Source organism: Sebastes umbrosus, chromosome 1, assembly GCF_015220745.1.
Source record: "Sebastes umbrosus isolate fSebUmb1 chromosome 1, fSebUmb1.pri, whole genome shotgun sequence".
Lineage (NCBI taxonomy): Eukaryota > Metazoa > Chordata > Actinopteri > Perciformes > Sebastidae > Sebastes > Sebastes umbrosus.
The window spans coordinates 39,273,778-39,297,668 of record NC_051269.1 but is presented as its reverse complement, the minus strand read 5'-3'; the positions used below and the strand labels follow the sequence as shown (position 1 = coordinate 39,297,668).

At 43.5% G+C, this 23,891-nt stretch overlaps 1 protein-coding gene across 4 annotated transcripts in view; it reads left to right on the top strand.

The window, feature by feature from the left end:
- The window catches only part of pdzrn3b (PDZ domain containing RING finger 3b), a 119,633-nt gene extending 96,618 nt beyond the window's left edge, over positions 1–23,015 (top strand). For 2 of the 4 annotated variants that reach the window (XM_037774009.1, XM_037773998.1), the window contains 7 exons: positions 14,578–14,831; positions 16,150–16,234; positions 18,882–18,980; positions 19,171–19,233; positions 19,482–19,583; positions 20,122–20,238; positions 20,598–23,015. In XM_037774009.1, coding sequence (XP_037629937.1) covers positions 14,578–14,831; positions 16,150–16,234; positions 18,882–18,980; positions 19,171–19,233; positions 19,482–19,583; positions 20,122–20,238; positions 20,598–22,118 — 2,241 coding nt within the window. In that variant the 3' untranslated portion in view covers positions 22,119–23,015. Of the gene's footprint in view, positions 1–450; positions 749–892; positions 1,018–14,577; positions 14,832–16,149; positions 16,235–18,881; positions 18,981–19,170; positions 19,234–19,481; positions 19,584–20,121; positions 20,239–20,597 lie in introns of those variants that run through there. The other 2 variants (XM_037774017.1, XM_037774026.1) reach the window with 2 other exon arrangements.
- Positions 23,016–23,891: the final 876 nt, after the last annotated feature.

Sequence of the window (23,891 nt, the reverse complement as noted above, 5' to 3'; positions counted from 1 at the left end):
GGAAAGGGTATTGCCGTAACAAAGCAGAGCGGAGCGTATAGCTTTGGACGCATAAAATCTCAAATATTAAGCTCTTTATCCTCAAATGAAAGATGAATGTCTTCTCGTCACACTTTGGATTTCAAATTAAAAGTCTGGAACTGTTAACAAACGAGATTTGGGGGGCCTCTGGAGAGAAACATATTAGTCTTGCCGTGAAATGAAAAGCCTTCCTGTCGCCTCAGCTTGTTCCTGCACAATAGGTCTAATGATGCTTATTAATTAAGAGGACTTCATCTCGCGTGATGTCAGCCTCCATTCATGAATAATCAATGAGCGGCCGCTTAATAAACATGAGGGGGGTGTAATATAGCCGAGCTCTGGCACTGGCCCCCGTAAAGCTCAGCAGAAAGCTGGAAGGCGTCGGAGAGGGAGGGAGCATGTGAGGCGAGGAGAAGGAAGGGGGGGTTAGTGTGTGTGTGAGAGAGAGAGAGAGAGAGAGAGAGAGACGAGGCTGAGAGCAGAGATACAGCCACAAGCTGAGGGGAAGTCAATCCTGTCAGCCAAAGTCTCTGTGTGGCTGTGAGCGGGCGGAGGGAGTCAGTTCAGAGAGGAGGAGGAGAAGAAAGAGAAGATAACTGCTTCCACTGTGTGAGTGAGTGGCTGGAGGGAGAGCCTGGATGGTGTGATCTCCTCCACCATGGGATGCAGCCTCTGTACCCTGCAGAAGCCCAAGGAGCAATATAAACTACTCTATGAAGTCTGCCAGGTACTGTGACCGAGCCTCTTCAAAAAAACCTCAGCAACTCTTTCTAGCTTGTTCTATTCTACTTCTTTTCAGTCAGTTTTCAGTCTTTTATTGTGACTTTGTGCTGTGCTCGTGTCTCTGGGGTCACCGGCTGAGTGGGAGCAGAGCAGAGCAGAGCAGAGAGGAGTTGTTGGAGCTCCTGCAGCTGAGCAGCTTGAACTCTGGCCGCAGGGGTCAGCGAGAGGTGGCGCGCTGCACTTAAAGGAGGAGGAGGGGGGGGTGATGAAGAGGTGACAGCTCTCTCAATGTGTCTGCTAGTGTGTGCTCCGATCACTGCCCACCTCCTCATTGTCAACTGAATGCTGACTCGGAGCTTTCGGGGCTTTAACCCCTGTTTGACTTTCACTAAAAGTTTATATTTAACACTCCGGTGCTGGTTTGGCACTTTTTTTTCCACTAAAGAAAATAGAGCAGGCGTGTTGGAGATGCATCATTAACACAGACTGCTTTCACAATAACACAACAGGTTCTTTCTTTCCTTTTTCAAAGTGTCTTTTAAACAATACAACCCTGATTAGTGTTGAAATAATTAATTTATTAGTTGATTAATTGACATTTAGCAAGAAAAAATGAAGTATTTTCTGGTTCCAGCTTCTCAAATGTGAAGATTTACTATTTGTCTTTGTTTCATATTGTTGTTAATTGAATATCTTGGATTGTGTTGGTCAAACAAAACTAACAATATCAAGACATCAACATGGACTTTTTATAATAATTGATAGATAAATGGAGAATGAAAATAATAATTAGTTGCTCCAGTGTAGAGCTGGGCAAAGGTAACGCAGATTATTTCTGAAGCACTGTGATTGTATTGCAGTAAGTCTTGGATGGCAGTAATGAACTGATTAGTTAATTAATCAACATTTATCAAGTAAAAATAGCAAACATTTTCTTGTTCGAGCTTCTCAAATGTGAAGATTTACTATTTGTCTTTTGTTTTATATCATTGTTAATGGAATATCTTGGATTTTTGCACTGTTGGTCAGACAAAACCAACAATCTCAAGATGTCAACATGGACTTTTTAATATAATAATTGACAGATAAATGGATGTTGAAAATAATGATAAGTTGCCCAGTCTAGGGCTGGGCGATATATTGATATTACATTGATATCATAATATGAGACTAGATATCGTCTTAGATTTTGGATATCGTGACATGGCATAAGTGTTGTCTTTTCCTAGTTTTAAAGGCTGCGTCACAGTAAAATTATGTAATTTTCTGAACTTACCAGACTGTTCTAGCTGTTCTATTATTACACACTTAGTCATTAGAGCCACATAGAGCCAGAAATCTCATTGTGAGAATATTTTTTGATAGCACCAATAGTCGACCCTACAATACCGTTTCAATATCGCCCAGCCCTCCTGAAATTCTAAATATATTCTTGGTTTAGGATATTTAAATTTGCATGTTGGATTTATTTGGAAAAGATAAGTAAGCCCTGATTGGTTTTTAAGTTGTTTTTTTGTTGAAAATGATTAAATGCAGTTCTTTTTTTTTGCTCCAGCCAATTCCCCCAGACGTTGCTCAGAATTTTCTACCTTTCTGTCTGAATCTTCTCCGCCGCCAGGTGAACTCAGCATGAACCCACCTTCTCCGGCTCCGTTCTCAAAATCATTTGATTGCAGATCGTAGCATTAAAAAAGGAAGATGTTTGATATTGAAGTCGTAATGAAAGTTAGCTGACTGAATTATTATGTATTCCTTCTATTCGTGGAGAGAAACTGTGGGTATATCATTTGCAGTGTGACTGGCGTGTGTTGGCCCAGAACAAAAACCTACAGCGTGTTGCCATCCTCTGTTCTTTTTGCTGCGTCGTCAACTTTAATTGAGACGTCTCACTCGCAGAGTACTGGTTTATTCATCTGAGAGTGTTGTGGATTCAAGTGGCAGTCCGGTTTAATGAGTGAAAACATCTAACAGCAGACTCTGACAGACTGTGTTGCACATCTTCTGAGGACTGGTTTCTGCTCAAATCTGTTGGTTTTTTTCCCCTCGTTCTTTTCATCCATAATGGACCCCAGCCAAGTGTTATCCTCCAATCACACCAAATTACATCTCCATTTGCCGCACGGGGGGTGCCGGGTGGCTAGTGGCTGGTTTAAATGAACGTAATGATCAAGCTCTCTGTGGATCTCGCTCATTATTCTCCCTCCCGTCAGGGGAAGAGAACAGGGAGAAGTCTGACATTGTGCCTGCAAATAGTTGGGCTTTGATCAGGTCTGTTCGTGGAGAAAAAAAAAAAAAAAAAGACTAAAAGGTTTTTGCTTGTCTCAAAGAAAAGATGGGTGTATGCAGTGGCATAATAAATGGGTTATGGGAGCTGATATTGGGGTCAGAAAGACTCCTCCACCCCCCAATAGGCCGCTAATAACAACATGGTGCATGGGAGAAGGCTGTCACTTCTTTTGTTCTGCTGTCTCCGCGGTCACGGTGTCATCGGGCCTGTCAGTTATCCAGGATTGGCAGCCTGTTCAACCCTCTTCTGTCTGTCTCGCAGCAGTCTTTACTTCTGTCAGTTGCTCCGTCTGCCACCGAGGCTCTGTAGCGAGAGTCAGTGTGCCCGGGTTGAACATGACAAGTCATTTGTCATGTCGCCGCCCTCAGACGAAAGCCAAGCGCCCGGCCCCACATGACAGCAGAGATAACGCAGATGATTTCTGACACGCTGTGGATGTTTTTTTCTATTTTAAAAGGTTAATGATAGCGATGCTCTCGGAAGAGTCGCGGAAGGATTTTGTCATTCTACCCGAGTCTTTGATGGGACACTTTTTCTTTTCATACTTGCCAGGTTGTTTTTTCAATGGTTTCCAGCTTTTTCTTTAGGGCTGCAGTTAACGATTATTTTCATCATCCATTAATCTTTAGTCTATGAAGTAGAGCTGCAACGATTAATCGATTCGTTATCAACTATTAAATTAATCAACAATTATTTTGATAATCAATTAATCGGTTTGAGTAATTTTTTTTTTTGAAGAAAGAAAAGTAAAATTTCTCAGATTCCAGCTTCTTAAATGTGAATATTTTCTCCTCTGTGGACAAAACATGACATTTGAGGACGTCATCTTGGACTTTGGGAAACAAATTTTATTGAACAAATAATCGATTAATCGAGAAAGAAATGGACAGATTAATCAACAATGAAAATAGTCCTACTATAACATGTCCAAAAATTGTGAAAAGGTCCATCAGAGCCCAACGTGATGTCTTCAGATGTCCTGTTTTGTCTTACCAACAGTCCATTCAGTTTATTTAGCTTAAAAAATTACATGACCAATGAATTTATTGTCAAAATAGTTGGGATTATTTTTCAATCGTTCGACTAATTGATTGATTGACCAATCATTGCAGCTCAACTTTTCGCTTTTTCCATTTTCTAAGAAAAAAGTCAGCCGGCTATTTGACAGCCAACGTTCCCTCAGACGTGACAAACAAGAGAATTGAAAGGTGTAAAAAAAAGTTGTCATCTTGTCAGTCAGGTGGAGAGAAGCAGTCTCTGTTTTTATTGTCATCAGGCAGCGCTGTAGACTGTAGACTGTAGACTGTAGACTGTAGGTAGACTTGATGCTGTGAGATTTGACTCACTTGATACTTAGAAGCAAAATCTTGATCAGTTTTAACCTGGTTAAATTCTGAGGCCACATCTTGCATGTGTAATTATTTGTCTTTAACCCAAACAGTGACTGGATAACAGTAATAACACAATAGGAGCGTAATAGTTTGTCCATTTACCAAAACTTATGAGAAATATTGTGTTTTTCATGGTCTTTGGCCAATTATACCACAATGATCAATCTAGGACAGCACACATTACAGAGCGGACACAACCAGTCTGACACACTATGTTTAATCATTACATGTGTCCTACTAGAAGGAGCACTCATAATGTACAACTATACTAGCACGGGTTAATGATGTCCGACCGGTCGTGTCTCCATTCACCGTACAGGTTTAGTGTGAAGCTCTTGCAGTGGTGGGATTCTGCAGCACCAACCTTTATATTTTCTCTAGGTTTTATGAACTGCGTTGAAGCGATTGGTCTCAGCTATGCGTGCAAAACACTTTGAAAGGAAAATGTTCAAAGTCAAGTCAACCCAGTGCTGCTATATTGTAGTAATGGTCATGGTCAGCTGCAGTAAAAGGCTTGCATGTTACATTTGCTCAGACTTGACTTAGACTTGCCCTCAAGGTCAAGAGTCTTGCTCTGACAGACGTGAAACAGCTCCGTCAGTGACGATGACTAATCACACATTAGCGCCGGTTCTTGATGAGAGCGTCATGAAGCATTTCTGATGCTGAGCTTCCTGCTGGTCGTGGCCACAGGACTCACACATACTGTTGCGCTACATTGTTGCGCTACGCCGTTGCGCTACGCCGTTGCGTTACGTTGTTGCGTTACTTTATAACATTACATTATTACATTATGTTGTTACTTTGCGTTGTTACGTTACATTGTTGCATTACGCTGTTGCGTTGTTGCGTTACGTTGATCTCAAACCATGATCTGTTTTTTGATCTTAACCAAGTAGTTTTGTTGCCTAAACCTATATATTGTTTCACAACGTTAACCATGTGGCGTTGTGCGTTTTTGAAAGCGTGATACGAGGCTAATATGAAACGTATTTATGAAACATATTGTTGGTTCAGAAACGTCGGCATTGAACTTATCCCGTGTTCTGCAGAAACGTACAATGCCAACATTTTTCCTGGCGACTGGGTTGGTATTAAGCCTTCTTGTGGAGCTCTGCCTTTCTGTAGTACGGTAAATAGTGGTTGAATGAAATCTGTGTGGGCACGTTCATCCCCAGCTCGTACCTCTGGGGGGATTCTGGGAGGTCTTATTTCTCCTTACTGATAATACAGGCAGATCCTCTTGTTCAGCGAGCCTGGCACAGCGCCCACTCTCTGCTCTCTCCTTCATCTCTCCGAGGACTTAATAATCCATGAACACTTGAAATCTTTCCAGTTCATTAAACACCTTATCTCCAACTCCCATGTTGGAAGCATGAAAATATGCTTTTACACTCTTTTACAAAAGTCAACAGACTGCACTTTTTTTTTTTTACCTGAAGGCATTTTATCAATCCTGTCTGGATTAGAAAATACTCGCTTGACTTTGTAACTTCAGCAGTCTGTTTGGATATAATTAATTAAGAGCTTCGGTATCTGTCTACAGTGTTTCCTCGAAGGAATTGTACTTGTGCAAAATCTTTGTTTACAGCACTGAGTGTCAATAGAGCCGTACTGGAGATCAAACATTGTTAAGGTCTATTAAACGTAGCCGACATGGCGTTTTAGATAAGCGTCTCCCCTTTTTGTTATGATCATTAAAGGCCTGAGCTCAGCGCTCCCTTTTAAACTTGACCCCTCTGACAGCAGCGAACCCCTCGGTCCATTCTTCAAAGCTAAAGGTAAGCACCATGCGGAGATGTAAGCTCAGCTGCTTTTGTCAGGGACTTTAAGGTAGAGGCCTTGGAAACTCTGTTTGACAGTCCTACGGCTCTTAATCTCTCCAGAAGCGCTCTGTAATGGCCGTGGCGCCGTGCTGCGGCTCTTATGAGGCCCGGAGCTTAATTAGAGCCTCGGCGAAAGCTGCCTATTGGGGCTCTGATCCGCGCCGAACCTGATCTGGACTTTAGTTTGTCTGCTTTGCTTTCTAAGGTCTCTCTGTATCTGTCGATTCTTCTCTCTGTTCCCCCCGCAGAGGAACAACATCTTAAACCAAACGCTACTGATCTGCCGGGCAATAGAAGTTTACAAATGAGCCTGCTGGAACATTTCCTATCTGAAGCTCGCCGCTACCTAATTAGCCGTGTTTCTGATTGAAGGCTGTAAAGACTTCATGCTCGGCTCAAGAAGCCAAGTTGTCACAGAGCCAGATGGTCTCAGTATGACATCTCCTGGACCAGACAGAGACGGAGAAATGAGATGATGAAAATATTTGTACAAGACAGCCCGTCATCCTTTCAATCCTCTTCCCCTCCCCTGCCCCGCTGTCAGAGACCCCTGTCATCAAAGCAGTTACCAGAAAAAGAGGAACTTGCAGAGATGCAGCCCGGCCTGCTCGGCCCGTTCGGCCCCAGTAATGAGGCTTGACACAGACGGCGTACGGAGACAAAGCAAGGGATCACCAGCTCCGAGCGCGGCCAGCGGAGCCTGACACTGTGTGTTTTTAATAACGGCTAAGATCGGCCCCGGTGTGCCGTCACATCTGTTAAACACTGGAGCAGGTGGCCGGCTGCCACGGGGGAGCACTCACAGGAGCCCGCGTACTTACCGTCAGTCCAAAGCAAACGACAAAGAGGGATCACAGCCACGACAGAGATATAACAACGTCCTGGCAATTATACTGCAGGACCAGGCTGACAAAAACCAGCAGTGATTGTGCAAAGCAAACTATTGGTGAGCTTATTGAAGCGTAACATCAATGAAGCTCATAATAATGTTAAGAGTTTACCCACATCACCCACCCCCACCACATATAGATGTCCTCATCAGTGTCACTATACGCATGGATGCCAATCATAATTATCAAGTCCCATGAGTCCTATATTACAAACTAAAGCTCTTCATGAACGCCTGAATGACAGGACTCTCAGGTCCTCCACCAACAAGCAAATACTTATGTTAGTGACAGAGATTCTTACATTGTCTATGTGTAGCTACATGGCCAACTCATGGATGAAATAAAAAACTGAGTCAGTGACTACGTTTACATGCACACCAATTTTCGACTATTATTCCGAATATCCAAATTTGATACGGGTCATGTAAACGGCATATTTTCTGTTTGGATATTCTGAACTAGACCTTTTTCCAAATGGAGCATTTTCCGATTGGTGTGCATGTAAACGTAGTCACTGACTCAGTTTTGTATTTAATGTATGAGTTGGCCATGTAGCTACACATAGAAAATGTCAAAACCTCTGTCACTAACTTAAGTATTTGCTTGTTGGTGGAGGACCTGAGAGTCCTGTCATTCAGGCATTCATGAAGAGCTTTAGTTTGTAATATAGGACTCATGGGACTTGATAATTATGATTGGCATCCATGCGTATAGTGACACTGATGAGGACATCTATATGTGGTGGGGGTGGGTGATGTGGGTAAACTCTTAACATTATTATGAGCTACATCAATGTTACGTTTCAATACGTTTTTAGATATGTGCAAATATCACAACGCCGACCTTTTCAATCGGAGTATGCATGGCTGCTGTAAACGTGAATATTAGTGGAATATTCACTTTCATTAGCCATTTAAACCGTTTAATAGGAATATTCAGGGGAGATCAGGGGTGACCTCGACGTGAATAGTCCTTGTTTCCTGTTGTGCCGTGCTCTTAATTTGCATCAATTAGCTATTGTTTTACAAGAGCAGCAGTGCATTAACTTGATTGTCACTGTAGGCACATGGTTAATAGTTTGCTGATTATAAAATTAGCATTAACATGCACCTTGTTAGTGCTTTATTTGTGTGTTGTATACACCCCCTAATGAATAAAACATGTGTGACCCATGTGGCCTACAAGCAGTCACATTTGACTGATTAAGGATGATTAGGATAGGATGTTCCATTATCAGGCTGTAAAAGCAGCGTGTTGACCAGGAGTCTGGCATTATGTGTCAGCAGCAGCGTGATTTAGACTCCCACCACCTGCAAGGAAGGAGCTGTGATCCCTCTGTGGAGATTAGACATCCAGAAGACTTATATTGTTGTTTTTGTGAGATTGATTTGTAACTCGTGTCTGCTCCCCGTCTTCCTTTGGAGGATATCTCTGTGCAGCTCTTGTTTGATCGCTGTTGGAGCAAACTTGGCTTTGCTGACTTGGGCAAACAGACTTGGCCCTGGCATAGAGTTTAATTCCTCATAGGGAATAGGAAGTGTGTTTGTTGTGTGGGGTCTGCTGAGCGCTGGACAGAGAGGTGAAGCCTGTGGTAGCGCAGCGAGATAACGGTACTAATGAAGCACGACACAAGCCTGAGTTTCGGCCTGTTTACTGATTCCCCATGAACTCCACCCTTGATTGAACTGTATTCCCCTGTTCTCATGTCTGTACTGATGAGATATACTCCAGCTGCACTCTGGCAGGCAGTCTCCTCCAGCCTCCTTCAGGTAGCCTTGAGATGCTACAAGTTATCTGTGAGAGCTTGGTTTAGAGGAGGCTGCCAACTTTTTCAGCCGTTGGTGAATTATACAGATAACTCAGAAAAATATTGTGAGTTATCGGTGTTAAAATGTGGCACACAGCCACTTTTATATGTTGTATTTTCACTATCGATTAAAATAGTTCATCACGATTAATCGCAAATTCATGTTTTTATCTGTTCAAAATGTACCTGAAAGGGAGATTTGTCAAGTATTTAATACTCTTATCAACATGGGAGTGGGCAAATATGCTGCTTTATGTCAATGTATGTATATATTTATTATTGGAAATCAATTAACAACACAAAACAATGATAAATATTGTCCAGAAACCCTCACAGGTACTGCATTTAGCATAAAACAATATGCTCAAATCATAGCATGGTAAACTGCAGCCCAACAGGCAACAACAGCTGTCAGTGTGTCAGTGTGCTGACTTGACTATGACTTGACTTAATTTTAAAATCACAAGCTGCATTAATGCGTTAAAGAAATTAGTGGCGTTAAAATTAATGTGCGTTAACATATTTTTATCGCGTTAACTTTGACATCCCTAATTTTCACTCAAGATTTTTCAGTTGAAATACCCAAATAAAACAAAAAATAAAAAGTATTGTCTGCTTTCAGTTCAAGGTTTTTGCAGATTATAGCGTTGAGTCTGAGTCTCTGTTTTGGTGTAAATAACAGCAGGTTACTGCTGCTGTGTTTTACTGATTAAACCCCCTATGAGATAGAAAATCTTCCATTTAAGATTTCACTTCTTCTCAGAGCTTATTCAAAAGCAAAATGGATGAAACAGGTGATTCTTAAGGGGAATAAAAGTCAAAGAAAATGGATTCCGAGACAAGTGAAGTTCAGCAGCTCCCTGAGACTCACTGTACACCTTCAATTAGGCTCATTAGACGAGAGAGAGGAAGCAGAAAGCATACTGGAAGTGATTCGGGTTCCTAATTGATCAACTGTGGATAACACAATGCCCCGTGCTTAGATCAGATTAGTTGTAAACAGTGCTGTCTCGTTCAGTCAGCGTTACGTTTTTAGCTGTTTGTTCTGTAATCCTCACTAAGCTCGCTCACTGTGGCAAATAAAGACTGCTGTGTTTTCAAGCCTCACACCTCGGAGGGTTTTTCCCGTCCAGTCGGTTAAAAGAACAACGTGCAGATTTCAAGACACACTTAGAAGTGTGCTCATCCACACTGAGAAATCACCGGCAGGTGCTTGAGTTTTCTCTCTTTGTTATGAAAATGGTTAAAAGTGAAATAAAAGAGGGATTAACTGTGTTTTTCAAGGAGAATGACCCACATTCAGACTGCCACTCAAACGTTATATAGGCACCCCCCCAACTCTCCCCTCTCCATTCTCCATCACGTCAGCGCTCCTCTCCGCTCCGAAATGCAGACTTTGAAGAATCCGTCTAAGAAGTGTATCCGAGCAGAAAGAGGAGGCGAGCGAGCGTCCCGGCTCTCGAGGCTCTTTAAAATGCTCGTCTATAGAGTGAAGTTCCCAGGGTTTCCTCTTCTGAAAGGTTCGCCGTTCACCCTGGCAGAGTTTCCACTCCGTTCACCTCACTGCGTTTCCCCAAGGAACAGAAACACTGGCTCCTTAATGATGTTCTTCTCCTCTTTATTATTAGAGGATTAGCTGGTGATTGAATGGCCGTATCAAAGACTAATGTTACACAACACAGGCAGTGAATGGATTTAATATCCTGCAAAAGGCTTTTCTCTGTGATAATGATTAGGGGGCTTTTTTATGGTAGTTTTGTCCCTGTCATTTTTGGACCAGTGTGCAGCATTTAAGGGATCTATTGGCAGAAATGGAATATAATATTAATAAGTATGTTTTTCTGTAGCGTATAATCACCTGAGAATAAGATTCGTTGTGTTTTCGTTAGCTTAGAATGAGCTAATAACTTTTCCTGCTTGGGTCGGAGTCATTAACGTTACCCGTTACCCGTTACCCTCGCCGCCGCGCTCTCTCTCTTGCTTCACCACTCACTCCCCACGTACACACTCTACGCATTGGCTCTGCTCCAACTGGCTCTAGAGAGCGCCATTCGCGTTTTTGCGTCAGACAATGAGCTCTCCAACACGCTAAGTCTTCAGGTGGTTGCAATCTCCGCTCAGACTTGCTGCCAATTTGTCCCAGTGACGAACTGGCGCTACTGCAACAAAAACATATCCATTGCATGTTAGCATGACTGGCTAACTAGCTCACTACCAAGAGTAGTAAGCTAAGGCCAAGGAGCATTTCACACTATATTATTTTGTGGGGTGACCTCTGTATTGCTTGTCTGAGTATGTAAGCTAAGCAGCCTAACATGGTTATTTCAACCTACTCATGGAGCTAACTTTAGCTCAGTTAGCAAGTACCAGCTTTTTCCCTACCTCAAAAAGATGTACCAGGGATTTTTAGTGGTAAATCTGCTGTCAATATAAACAGCATAGGTGGCGTGAAAGAACAGAAAGCTTGACATGCATAGCAACAGTAACTAAGGGAGGGGGGGAGGCCTTGGCGGACGGTCAGTTCAGTTTCATTTTAACTTGGACTGATTATTGTATTTGTTATGTTTTTGATATCAAGGCTCCTCATGAATAATAAGAAGCTCAATTTCAATGAGACTACCTGATTAAATAAAGAATAAATGAAAAGCTGAGGCCGCCTCACACTCCATCTAACCACAACACAAAGATCATAATGAAGGGGATTGAGCTCGCTGCCTGGCAGATGAGCATCTTTGGCAGCAGGTTAGCAATCACTGATTACACACACACACACACACAGATTCCAACATCAGCATCTCAATCCAGCTTGATTTGCGTTCCATGGAAGATACGGCGCCGGGGCTCGCGCCACGGCCCGCCCCTGCTGCCCCTAATTATTACCCAGAAGGCTGAAGACTGGCAGAGATATCTCATGAAAACTGAAATAGCTCTGAAACCAGATCCCGTGCAGGGATACATGTCTCCGATGTTGCATTAGAGGTCAAATGTGCTATTTTAATTGAAGAAAATAGGCTGTGAATAACAAAGCCACAGCTGTGTGAATTCTTCACCAAACACCGACACAGCAGACGCGTGATTGAAACCTAATTAGTATTCCTTTAAGTAGGACCTTGCTGCCCTCTTGTCATTAAAATGGATTTAACTCTGTTAAATCTCTCGGAGGATGCACCAGAGGTTGCTCTGGCTCTATCTATCTGGCGTGGAGAGGAGGTCGTGTTGCTCTGGCTCTACCTGTTTGGTGACGTGATTTTGGGCTATACAAATAAAATTGACTTGACTTGACAGAGTCATTTCTGCATGTCAGTCATCGTTGTGTCAACATGAACAACAGCTCAAGTGTATTTGCAAAGGTAAATCTAGCCTTAGATTACAGTTGAGGCGGCATTCAGAGTCTGGTTTCTTCGGCTCATTACTGCATCAGCTTGAGTTTTGCGTTCTTCACAAGCAGCTGAGCTGCGGCGGTGTTAAGGCACAGGGTTAACACAGCATAGCTGGCCAGCTCAGTGGCGGTGAAGCATTGTGTATTGTGTCAGGGGGAGTGTTGTGTGTTTTTTCCCAGTGTGCTGCAAAGAGCCGCTCCGTGTCAGAGGTGAGCGCAGTGAATGGAGGTCGTGGGACCCCCTCCACAGCTGGGGAGGTGACTCCCCCCATTGAGAGCACCGAGGCAGAATGCTCCGGGCTCGCCAAGACGGGGGCTAAAGGCTTTTGTCTCCGGTTCGCTGCCTTCAAGTAGCCCCGGGATTCCTGGCAACCAGGTCTGACTGCTGGAGCCTGCATGCAGAGAGAGGAGGAGAAAGCACAAAGGCGCTTGTATTCCTCTCAGCTGATGTACAACATCGTGGCTCGCTGTGGGAAACAAAGATGGTTGAGGATGTGAGGTCCCGTGTGGTTTCAGGAAGGCTTATTACCGACAACAGAATTTAGATGTCTTCTTTTATGTTGTGATGTTTTGCTTGTTTCAGCCAAGGCCAGGCAGAGCAGTGGTCTTAAATCTCAAGGTTTTGTTTTGTTTTTTAAAGTAAGGATTTTTTTAAATTAGTATTCCGTGATATTTTTCTCAATGTCGAATTATTCGGAGCAAACCACAAATAGATGAGCTATTAAGTTTTGATGTAGAAGAAGTAGAAGTTTAAGTCCGCTGAGATGATCCAATTATCCTGCAGGCCCAGGATTAGCATTAATCTGCTCTGCTTATTAGTGGGCACATAGACTCCTCTGACTCCTGCATTAAGTTTCCTGCTTTTCTTCGTCCTTCCTCTAAGCACACACGAGCCCTTTGATTTCTATATGTACTCCTTTTATAGAAATATGTACTCAGCTTTTACATTGTCTGGGGCAAAGTCAGGTTGTGTGTGTGTGTGTGTGTGTGTGTGTGTGTGTGTGTGTGTGTGTGTATATATATACAGCATTCATGCCCTGGAGGAGGTTTAATATTGCTGCTATTCCACAGTTAAGTCTGCAAAAGTGTGCCATGAATTGGAATGAGCCGACCATAGCCTGAAGGCAGGCGCGCCAAACAGCCACGTGTTTATCAGAAAATTAATCCTCAAACAGGGACTTGCATGTATGTTAGATGTCAGGAGGAGTGAGAAGGAGCGCTAAAGATTTATGACCTGCAAACTCTGCATGCTGGAAAGTAACTTGGTTCTTAGAAAGCTTTGTGTGTGTGTGTGTGTGTCTGAGTCTGTGAAATGAGAAGAGCCCCGGGCTGAGATCTTATCAAAGCTTTCGACACATCCAGGAATCACAAACCAACAAAGTCCTTATGATGGTGGTGATTGAAAGTGGAACAGCAGCTCGCTGATAAAATCCGAGGGGCCGGCGTGATGGCCCAGGATGCAATATGCATGCAGGCGGCTGCAGGGGACTCTAAAGTTCACCGGGTTAATGCTTGTTTTGGGTGTGTTTTCGGTGAACTTAAAGTGACATTTGCTCCAAAGCGAAATTAAATTGAATCCCTGTGCTCTGCCTGACATTTTGGACAGCCTAGATCTGTGTGCAGACTTCTTTATTTAATGATAAGTCTCGTCGGATCCAATGACATATTCCATTGAGAGCGGGGACTTTAGAGGCTCCTCGCTCATCTTCCATCAGCACACAGAGGCCTTAAGTGGCTCAACCGAACTTAATTAGCCTCTTCTCTGCGACGCGACGCGGCCTTTTTGCTCAAATTAATCTCAGGTTAACGCGCGGCGCCCGTTCCACTGTCTATGACGGGAGGTCACATTTATCCTCTGCTGAGAAATTACTTAGCTGAATGAGGGCTCCTCCATGCAGCCTCAGCTAATGACCTTGATTAATTAAAGAGAGACTCATCCTAATTAAGGTCTTATTCTGCTCGGTCCGACTGTGACCCTGTAAAACAAGCTGAGGCGGTAATGAGTCATTTCTCTGACAGGATATCACCGCTGAGTTTGTGTGGGCGCAGCGCTTCATGTGGGGGGCTCAATCATCAGAGATAATGATTACATCAGTGTGGAGTAATGAACATCCTCTTCAGGCTCAGAGATCACAACTCAGAATGAGAAAAAAAATCTTGTGCATCCTTATGATTTACTTCGTGTTTCTTCTGCATCAACAAACCATACAGAATCCTTAACACTGATTCGTTTCTCTCTGTGTCTTCTTCCAGGTCAACGGCAAGGACCTCTCCAAGGCCACCCACGACCAGGCGGTGGAGGCCTTCCGCACCGCCAAGGAGCCCATCATGGTCCAGGTTCTGCGCCGAGCCCCGCTTCCCAAAGAGTCCAGCCCGGCCGGTGACACCCAGGTCTCAGACATCAGCACCCAGACGGACATCACCCTGCAGCACATCATGGCCCTCACAAAGCTGTCTCCCTCCTCACCCCCCATGACGGAGCTGGAGGAGTATCTGCTGCCAGAGGAGTAAGTGCCAGCTCAGCTGATGAAGAACTAGAGAGAAAGCTCTGCTAGAATCAGTAGATGGCTTAGAAAATGCGAAACGCTTCCGATACCAAAATCTTGTCCCGTTGCCTACAGATATTCATATAATCCAGATATCTGTATATAGAGATTAGACTGCAGATGAATGACGCATACGTCTGTGATCAGACAGACAACAGCGATACATGAAAAAAGTGATGCAGAGGACGCCGACAAAATAGTGGAACCTTACTCAACTTTAGCTAAAATGCAATGCAGCTGTCACTTTATAACATGAATGTTGTCTAATGACGCGATCGTTGCAATGAAGGCTAAAATGATTGTTGTAGTGTCTCAGAGTGTTATAGTGTTTTCGGTGTCTCATACGCCTTCAAACGGATCTGTTACCGAAACCAGCACTTCTGGATCGTATGACATCATCTTATCGGTACCTGAAGCAATACACCCCCACAAAATCTAACCTAATCTGGGCTGTATTTGGTCCTCCGTTGCCAAGACGCAGCTTGCAAACAAACAAAGTGTTATATATCATCCAGGAACACAGAAGTCTAGTCAATAGTGACTCACCTGAAACTGAACTTTAAAAGCATTGTTTAGTTGCAGTTTCGCTGCGGTAAAGAAAAGATCATTAAACGTTTTCCCAGGAAATCCACTTTAAATGAGAAGGATCAGGAATTCTTTGGTGTCACAGCTCAGCAATGTTAAAAAGGTCACCTCGCTCTCAGAGACACAGTCAGACCTTTCACTGTAATAGTTAATTAAGAGAGCGACACCTTATCTCCTCCTCCAGACCACACAGCTGTGATCACGCAGGATTCGTCTGAAGTATGAAGGGAAAATGTCCCGACAGCTCCTCCCGGGCACACAGCCACATTGAAATGACGGTTTTAGTTCATGCGTATTTGCATATTCACAAATTGCATCTATTGTTTGTGTGTGTGTGTGTTGGGCCCCTGGAGCTCAGAGAGCCTGGCTATATCTCACAACCCCGTGGCGGCAGCAGCAGTTGCCCTTTAATGAATGATTGTGATTCCTTTAATTGATTTCTGACTCAAATTAATAACACAGCATGTTAATTTGTGATTAGCCTCCGGGTGCAGCTTCAATATATCTGATCCAAGAGTGATTTCTACATTACTTCCTCTCTCCTTCTCATTTAAGATTCAAACTCTGGGGCAAAATTAAATCCAGATTGACAAAAATGTCTCAGTAAAGGATTTCTTTTTCTTAATATGTTTTTTAAATATGCATTCAACTCTTTACCAGTTTATCTTATACTGTTTTATTTGTCTTTCCTCAGGCATCCTCAACATGCATACTTTGACCCCAACGACTTCCTGGAGGTCATACAGCAGGACATAGAGCGCGAGGAGCTGGAATATGAGGTAAACATCAACTCCCTTCCTTCTTCCCCTCTCAATGAAGATCTACATCCAGGCAGCCGTGCATCATTTGCTTCACAAGCAGACCCAAGGTCGCCTCTGTGTCTCCAGCCCAATGGCCCCGCTAGCGACCACAAGTCCTGATATATTCCCCGTTATTGATGGGGCACTCACTCTCTCTCTCTCTCTCTCTCTCTCTCTCTCAACATACACACACACTGAGCTGTAAGCCAGACAGGAATCGAGTTGCTGGTTTGTTCCAGCAGATGCACAGCGGTGACATCATTACTTATTAGTGACAAGGCCTAATAAGTCTTCCTCGGCCGGTGGATAATTAGATGGCACAGATAATAGGCCCGCAGTGATGGATCTGATGATGCGCACTAACAATGCCTGGATGAGGCCATGATCAAGCCTCCGCTGTGCTCCTTCAGCGACCTCCGCCGACCCCGACACCCCCCTCCCATTAAACCTCAGCCACCTACTGTTTGATATTAATAATATCCACGGAGGAGCTGCGAGGCTGGGACCAGAAAGGTGAACATCTGAGCGGCTAATGTCATACAGTACGTGCAGCAGACAAACATCGAGTGTCCTCGCAGAATGACTCTCCATCCTAGAGAAGAACAGCTGATCGATCCAGTGATGCTCTGCTTGCATCAGATCAGCTTCATTTCATGCTTCGTTACACTGTGTACATCATAATGTTTCTAATTGGAACAAGAATAGACTAGAAAAAATAGGATGTCATAAAAATATATATATTTATATTTTTTTTTGCTAATTCAGTGAAATATTTTGGTTTTCTACAGGTTGAAAGAATAATTTTACATTTTGATAATTAGGTTTATAAGCTTTCTCGCCTGGCATCTCGTCAAGGGTGTAAGGTTGCCAGGCAAGCAGCCAAGACTCCACGAAACCAGTTGCACCACCCGTTCCTAACTTCAGACTTTCAAGCTTAGTCATAACATAAGTGAAACTAAGTAAGGGATAAAGTACAGCAAGCCGGTCATTGTTGTAAAATAAACCTCGACAGGGCGATTTTGGCAGTATATGCAGGGTTTATTTCACAACAATGTCCCGCTAGCTGTACATTATCCCGCTTATTACACGGCTACTTACTTAAGAAATCAATAATTTGACACAAAAACGGTCCTCCTGAGTCCAATATCAGAACTGTGTCCATAGCAACGGTCTGTTGTAAAGAAAATAACAGACCGTAGCACTCTGTGATTGATTGATATTGATATTTTTATAAATTAAATATTGATATAATCATACACATATGATAATTATGTGTATATAATGAAGCCCCTCTTACATCACACTTTTGTAAGGTTATGGTTACACTCTCTCTCCACCTCCCTACGCTTGTATTTCGAGTGTAATTGCCAAAAAAGAGACAAAACGCACAATAAACAAAGTGAACTGATAGCGTTATTATGAGTTTTTTTAATTGTTCTATAGATATCGCATTTATAACACTATCGTGAATTTTTTTTGACCACGATAATCACATAGTGAAAATCTGATATTGTGACAACCCTACTGTTAATGGAGTATTTTTGTTTATATTGTAGCTTTGCTACTTTTACGTAAATATAGGATCTGTCTTCCACCACTGAGAACAGGTAAATCTAGGACATCGACCCTTATTATTAAACAAAACATTAAGCATATGAATGAAAAAGTACGTAAATAAATGTATAAGTAAATATTACAGCATGGCTGCTGTGTGCCAAAAATATAGGGACTCCTAAATCAATATCTACAACACAGAAAACAAAATGTACTATATGGGAATAATATGGTCCCTATAAACCTGAAACTCACTACACAGCATGAACAGATATTACTCCCTGTAGGAATATTATAGTACCATATTAAATTGATTCCACAGTAGATAAAAAATGCCCCAAAGTACAGTAAGGTCATATTAAATTTACCGAATGTCATAAATATACAATGGCTGGTTATAAAAATATTATAGAGACACTGAAGCGGGACGTCTCGGCACACTGCAGAGCAGCTCTACAGCTGTAGAAGGGAAACAAACAAACATGCCGTCCCTAGCTGATGTAATTCAACACAAACAGTTTATGTGGAAGTACAGAGAGTACGCTGTGCAGGAGCCTCAAGTCCAGGGGCTCCGTAGAAACTAGTTCTTCCACGTCACTAAATTTGTCATCTAACTCTCTGCAATAAATGGAGTACACAAATTTCCCAAAATGTCAAACTATTCCTTTAAGATGGTCTTCAGTATTCAGCAATGACTCAGTTTTTTTGGGGGGGGTTAACTCTCGCAGAGTCCGTCCTCTGCCCTCGGAAGAACAGCGCCGCTCGTATCTTCATCTGTATCTGTGAGATTACAGGTGTTGACAAGTGAAAAACGGCACTCGGCCCATCTGCAGTCCGCTGCATCATCTCTCATCCTGTCAGTGGGCCTCTAAGACAGCCAATGGCTTCCCTGCGTCCAGCTGAAAGATTCATTACAGTGATTGATGGATCGCTGTTGATCCCATTTCGTAGTCAGTCCGTCCAGAAAAACATGAGCAGATATATACAACCATTTTCTACTCAATCTTGGAAAAAGAAAAGCTAATAATTTCAGATGTATATGGGGTATTAATTTGTGCATTTGTCTCACCAGGAAGTGGATTTGTACCGAGCCAACATCCAAGACAAGCTCGGCCTGACGATCTGTTACAGGACTGATGATGAGGACGAGGCTGGGATCTACATCAGTGAGGTACGTGGTGCAGGGCAGCTCTCAGATCGACTTCAACAGTTAGTAAATAGTGACTGCTACGACTGTCAGCAGTGATGATACTCACTTTAACTTAGAAATGGAAGATATATCCCCAAAAATGTAATGGTAAAATGCAGATCTCAGTTAGTAGTAACCTTAATCTCTTACTCTTTTATTCTCTTTTCTTTAGATTGATCCACACAGCATCGCTGCAAAGGACGGCAGAATTAGAGAAGGAGACAAAATCATTCAGGTGAGATCACTGAAATCTCTGCAGTTTTACTCGTCAATATTCAGTTCATGTTTATTTCTAGGACCCCGTTGCTTACCTTTAAATGAATCACCAGTATTGAAAAGGTTTTTACCTCTGTTAAGAAGTGGTGGTTAGAGATATATGAGACACAAATGAAAACATTTAAAAAGCACAAAATTCATCTTATTTTGAAAAGATAAGGTATTATAGATAGGTATAAGGTATAATATTTCCTTCTGTCCCCCTAGATCAATGGTGTTGAGATCCAGAACCGGGAGGATGCTGTGGTGCTGCTGACCAGCGAGGGGAACCAGAATATCTCTCTGCTGGTGGCCAGACCTGAGCTCCAGGTAATTAGGATTATTATTCATCATTATGGGTGTAAGCTCAGTAAAGGTTAAAGGACCAATATGTAATATATTTACTGTAATAAGTCATAAAATGACCATGGTATGTCACCAGAGATTAAGGAAACATGCTAAATTGAAATACTGGCTTCTCCGATAATGCTACAGCCAGTATGTTCTCCTTTGAAATTTCCATTACGGTCCGGAACATCTGTTTTTTTGTTTTGGACATCTGTGTGATCCCGTCCACTACCCATTTCAACAACCCCTGTTGCCACATATGAAACAAAATTTGCACGCAAACACAGCGTTCTGCAGCCATGGAAGCAAGTAAATGAACTCTGTGGTCCGTGTGCAACTGGGTTATCAAGGCAGCGAGTATTTGAGACACCTCATATGGTCACTTTAGGAACCATCATTCTGTTTTCATGCCAATAAACAAGAGTATGCCTTTCAATACTAGATGTTCCACTTTTTGAGTAAAACTTTGTGGTATAATATTTGCGTCTAATGAGTCTCTTCTCCCCCGACTGCGTCTCAGCTGGACGAGGGCTGGATGGATGATGACAGGAACGACTTCCTGGATGACCTCCACATGGACATGCTGGAGCAGCAGCACCATCAGGCCATGCAGTTCACTGCCAGCATGCTGCAGCAGGTACACACACACACACACACATACATGCACAGCGTGTGGAGGCAAACTAGCACAATCAATCAGCAATAACACATATGTTCATCTATAGATTATTTTGGCCGAGCCAATTCTGCTGAGGGTAACAGCTGTTCACTTGTTTTTGGTAAAGTTTTTTTTTCGCTTTGCGGAAAATGGAGTCGGTCATATGGAAAAGCACATCGACAAAAACTGTTTGAAGCCTTTGTTATAGCTCCACTTTAAACTAAAAGGTTTCCTGAGGAGTTATGTTTTGTTTTACAAGATTGATTTTTGTAATTCAAAGCTGATTAGAGTCAGTAATTGTATTTATTTCTGAGTCGCTCTGTTGTCTGTTTCCGCAGAAGAAGCATGAGGAGGACGGAGGCACCACAGACACGGCCACACTGCTGTCCAACCACCACGAGAAGGACAGCGGTGTCGGTCGCACGGACGAGAGCACGCGAAACGACGAGAGCTCGGAGCAGGAGAACCTCGGCGACGACCAGACGACGGCCTCCAACACGCTGGGCAGCTGCAGAAAGCTCACCTACAGCCAGGACACCCTCGGCAGCGCCGATCTGCCCTTCAGCGGCGAGTCATTCATCTCGGCAGACTACGCCGACGCCGACTTCCTGGGCATCCCGGCCGACGAGTGCGAGCGCTTCAGAGAGCTGCTGGAGCTGAAGTGCCAGATGAGGAGCGGCGCGGCCCAGGGTCTGTACTACCAGGGTGTCGGGGCAGGAGGTCAGGACCAAGAGGGGGTGGACAAGGAGCTGGAGATGCTCAACGAGGAGCTGCGCACCATCGAGCTGGAGTGCTTGAATATCGTGCGTGCTCACAAGATGCAGCAGCTGAGGGAGCAGTGCCGCGAGTCCTGGATGCTCCACAACAGCGGCTTCCGCAACTACAACACCACCAGCGACGCACGGCGCCACGAGCTCTCAGACATCACGGAGCTGCCGGAGAAATCCGACAAAGACAGCTCCAGTGCTTACAACACTGGCGAGAGCTGCCGCAGCACCCCTCTCACATTGGAGCTGTCTCCAGACAACTCGCTCCGTCGAGGAGCAGAGGATCAGGGTCCGGTTGGGGCATCTGGCGCCACCGGCTCTAACGGCAGGATCCTCAAACCGCTCCTATCCCCCGTCCAGGAAGCCAGTGGCCCCAGCCGGAGCAGAAGCTCCTCCAAGGATTCAGACGGAGCCCTGCAGGCAGAGAGCAAGGAGAGGAAGTCGGGAGAGTCCAGTAAGTCCAGGGGGAGCTTGTCTCAGCCGCATTCGCCGTACAAGCACGCCCACATCCCCGCCCACGCCCAGCACTACCAGAGCTACATGCAGCTGATCCAGCAGAAATCAGCCGTGGAGTACGCCCAGAGCCAGATGAGTCTGGTCAGCATGTGCCGGGACCCCCTCAACCCCAATGACCTGGATCCCAAGATGGAGTGGAAGGTGAAGATCCGCAGCGACGGCACGCGCTACATCACCAAGCGGCCTGTCCGGGACAAGCTGCTGAGGGAGCGCGCCCTGCGCATCCACGAGGAGCGCAGCGGCATGACCACGGACGATGACGCCATAAGCGAGCTGAAGATGGGCCGCTACTGGAGCAAGGAGGAGAGGAAGCAGCACGCAGTCCGCGCCAAAGAGCAGAGGCAGCGCCGCGAGTTCATGAAGCAGAGCCGGGTCGACTCTCTGAAGGAGCCGGTCGGCTCCGAGGACAAAAAGGAGCCCAACATCATCGAACTCAGCCACAAAAAGATGATGAAAAAGAGAAGTAAGAAAATATTTGACAACTGGATGACCATCCAGGAACTGCTCACCCACGGTACCAAGTCGCCAGATGGCACGAGGGTTTACAACTCGCTCCTGTCTGTGACCACAGTCTGAGTCCTGCTCTGAGTTCAGGTGGCGGGCCGGCCAGAGGAGGACGGACTGGTGTGATGGACTGTACATAGGACACTACCGGTTGGGGTAGAGATTCCTGCCTCGTTCAATGTGGCAACATTTTGTAAATAGGAAATAAGGAAAGCCTTTCCTGGACGAACATTTTCCACCGCCGCGGTGAAGAGAAGGTCTTTATAATGACGGTTGGACTTGACATGAACGGGACATGGTTACGAGGATGATTTTGGAAACTTTTTTTCAAATTCTTTCAATAACCTTTTCTACCTTTGTGCTTGCTCTTTTGAATAATTTTGGAAACACAATATGTGACGTTTTTGGAAGGTTTTTGAAAGTGTGTAAAGACCGTGTGCCATACATAAACAGCCAGCATTTACACTATTTTACATTATTTTGTTCGTACTATATATATATCTCTTATCAGTATTTTACTGTTATGCATACTTAATGCTTTTATGGAAACAATGCTATTTTCCTGCAAGGTAGAACACGTACTCCTTTTCAAAAGGACTTTTGTAAATTAAAAAAAAATACAATTTTTTTTGTAACAAATCCACTTTTTTAGTTTTAATTTCTCTCTAATGGTGCTGATTTCCCAAAGTTACTACCACCAGCGATGTACCATCTGTTACATAATGTAGAGGACATCATAGCGTGATATCATTGTGCATTGTACGTACCTTTAGACAAAGATGTTGCTCACATTGGAATTGAAATGTCTGTGTTTGTTACAGCACACATTGTAGTCGCTTTTGCTTTCTTAGGGTTTCATGTATTGGACAGAATAACAGCTTAACAAATCCTTAGTTAGCCACACAATTTGATGTCTTGTAAAATGAGAGAAATAATAAATTATTGTTTTATATATGATGAGCTTTCAAATGTTGTTGGAATTTGTCATTTGTAAGAGATGATGGGTCACCAAAAAAATGACCCGACAAGGGAAAGAAGAATCAAATGAACTGTGGCCGTAAAGAGACGTCTGTAAATCAGAGGAGCATTTATTTTTAGGTAGATCAACTTCCTTAATTAGCCCTCATTTAAATAACTATGTCCTAAATGATGTAAAATTAACTAATGGCTGAATCCTGAGTTATTTTCTTGCTGTAATAATGGATATATTGGCTGTAATTCATCACTTTTATTATCTTATAATACACCATGGGCTGTATGCTGTAAACCTGTACCTTGGTGGATGTATTAACGTCTCTGTTCCCAAACAACCGACTATCGGCCAGTAGCTAGTAGTGCTAGTAGCATGACATAAACAGAATTTAATATAGTTGTAGGCTATTTATTAACACGCAGGGCAAAAGCACAGGACATAATCTCTTATGCGTCTTACACATCCATGGTCTGTAGTCTATTGTACATCAATTATGGCGGTTCTTGACATGAAAAATTTGAGAAAAATCTTCAAAATTGACAGGAATTACAGTTCAAATGTAGACCATTTTAATGCAGCAACAAATCAAAACTTAAACAGGAATTAAAATTCTAGTATATAATGTATATAGTATACAATCATGGAATTGAATTGAATAGTTCGGCTCAATTGTTACTGATACCCGATCCAGCTATTTGAGTAAGAATCGGCCTGATGTGTGATCTGGTATCGGTGCATCCCTAAACAAGGATATCAAATCCGTTTCCTTCTGGTGCTTGTTCAACATTACTGTTGTAGAGTTTAACACTGGGTAATAAAAGCCTCCCCTTTTCTCTCTTGTTTAATACATTTTAAATATAGGATATGCATTC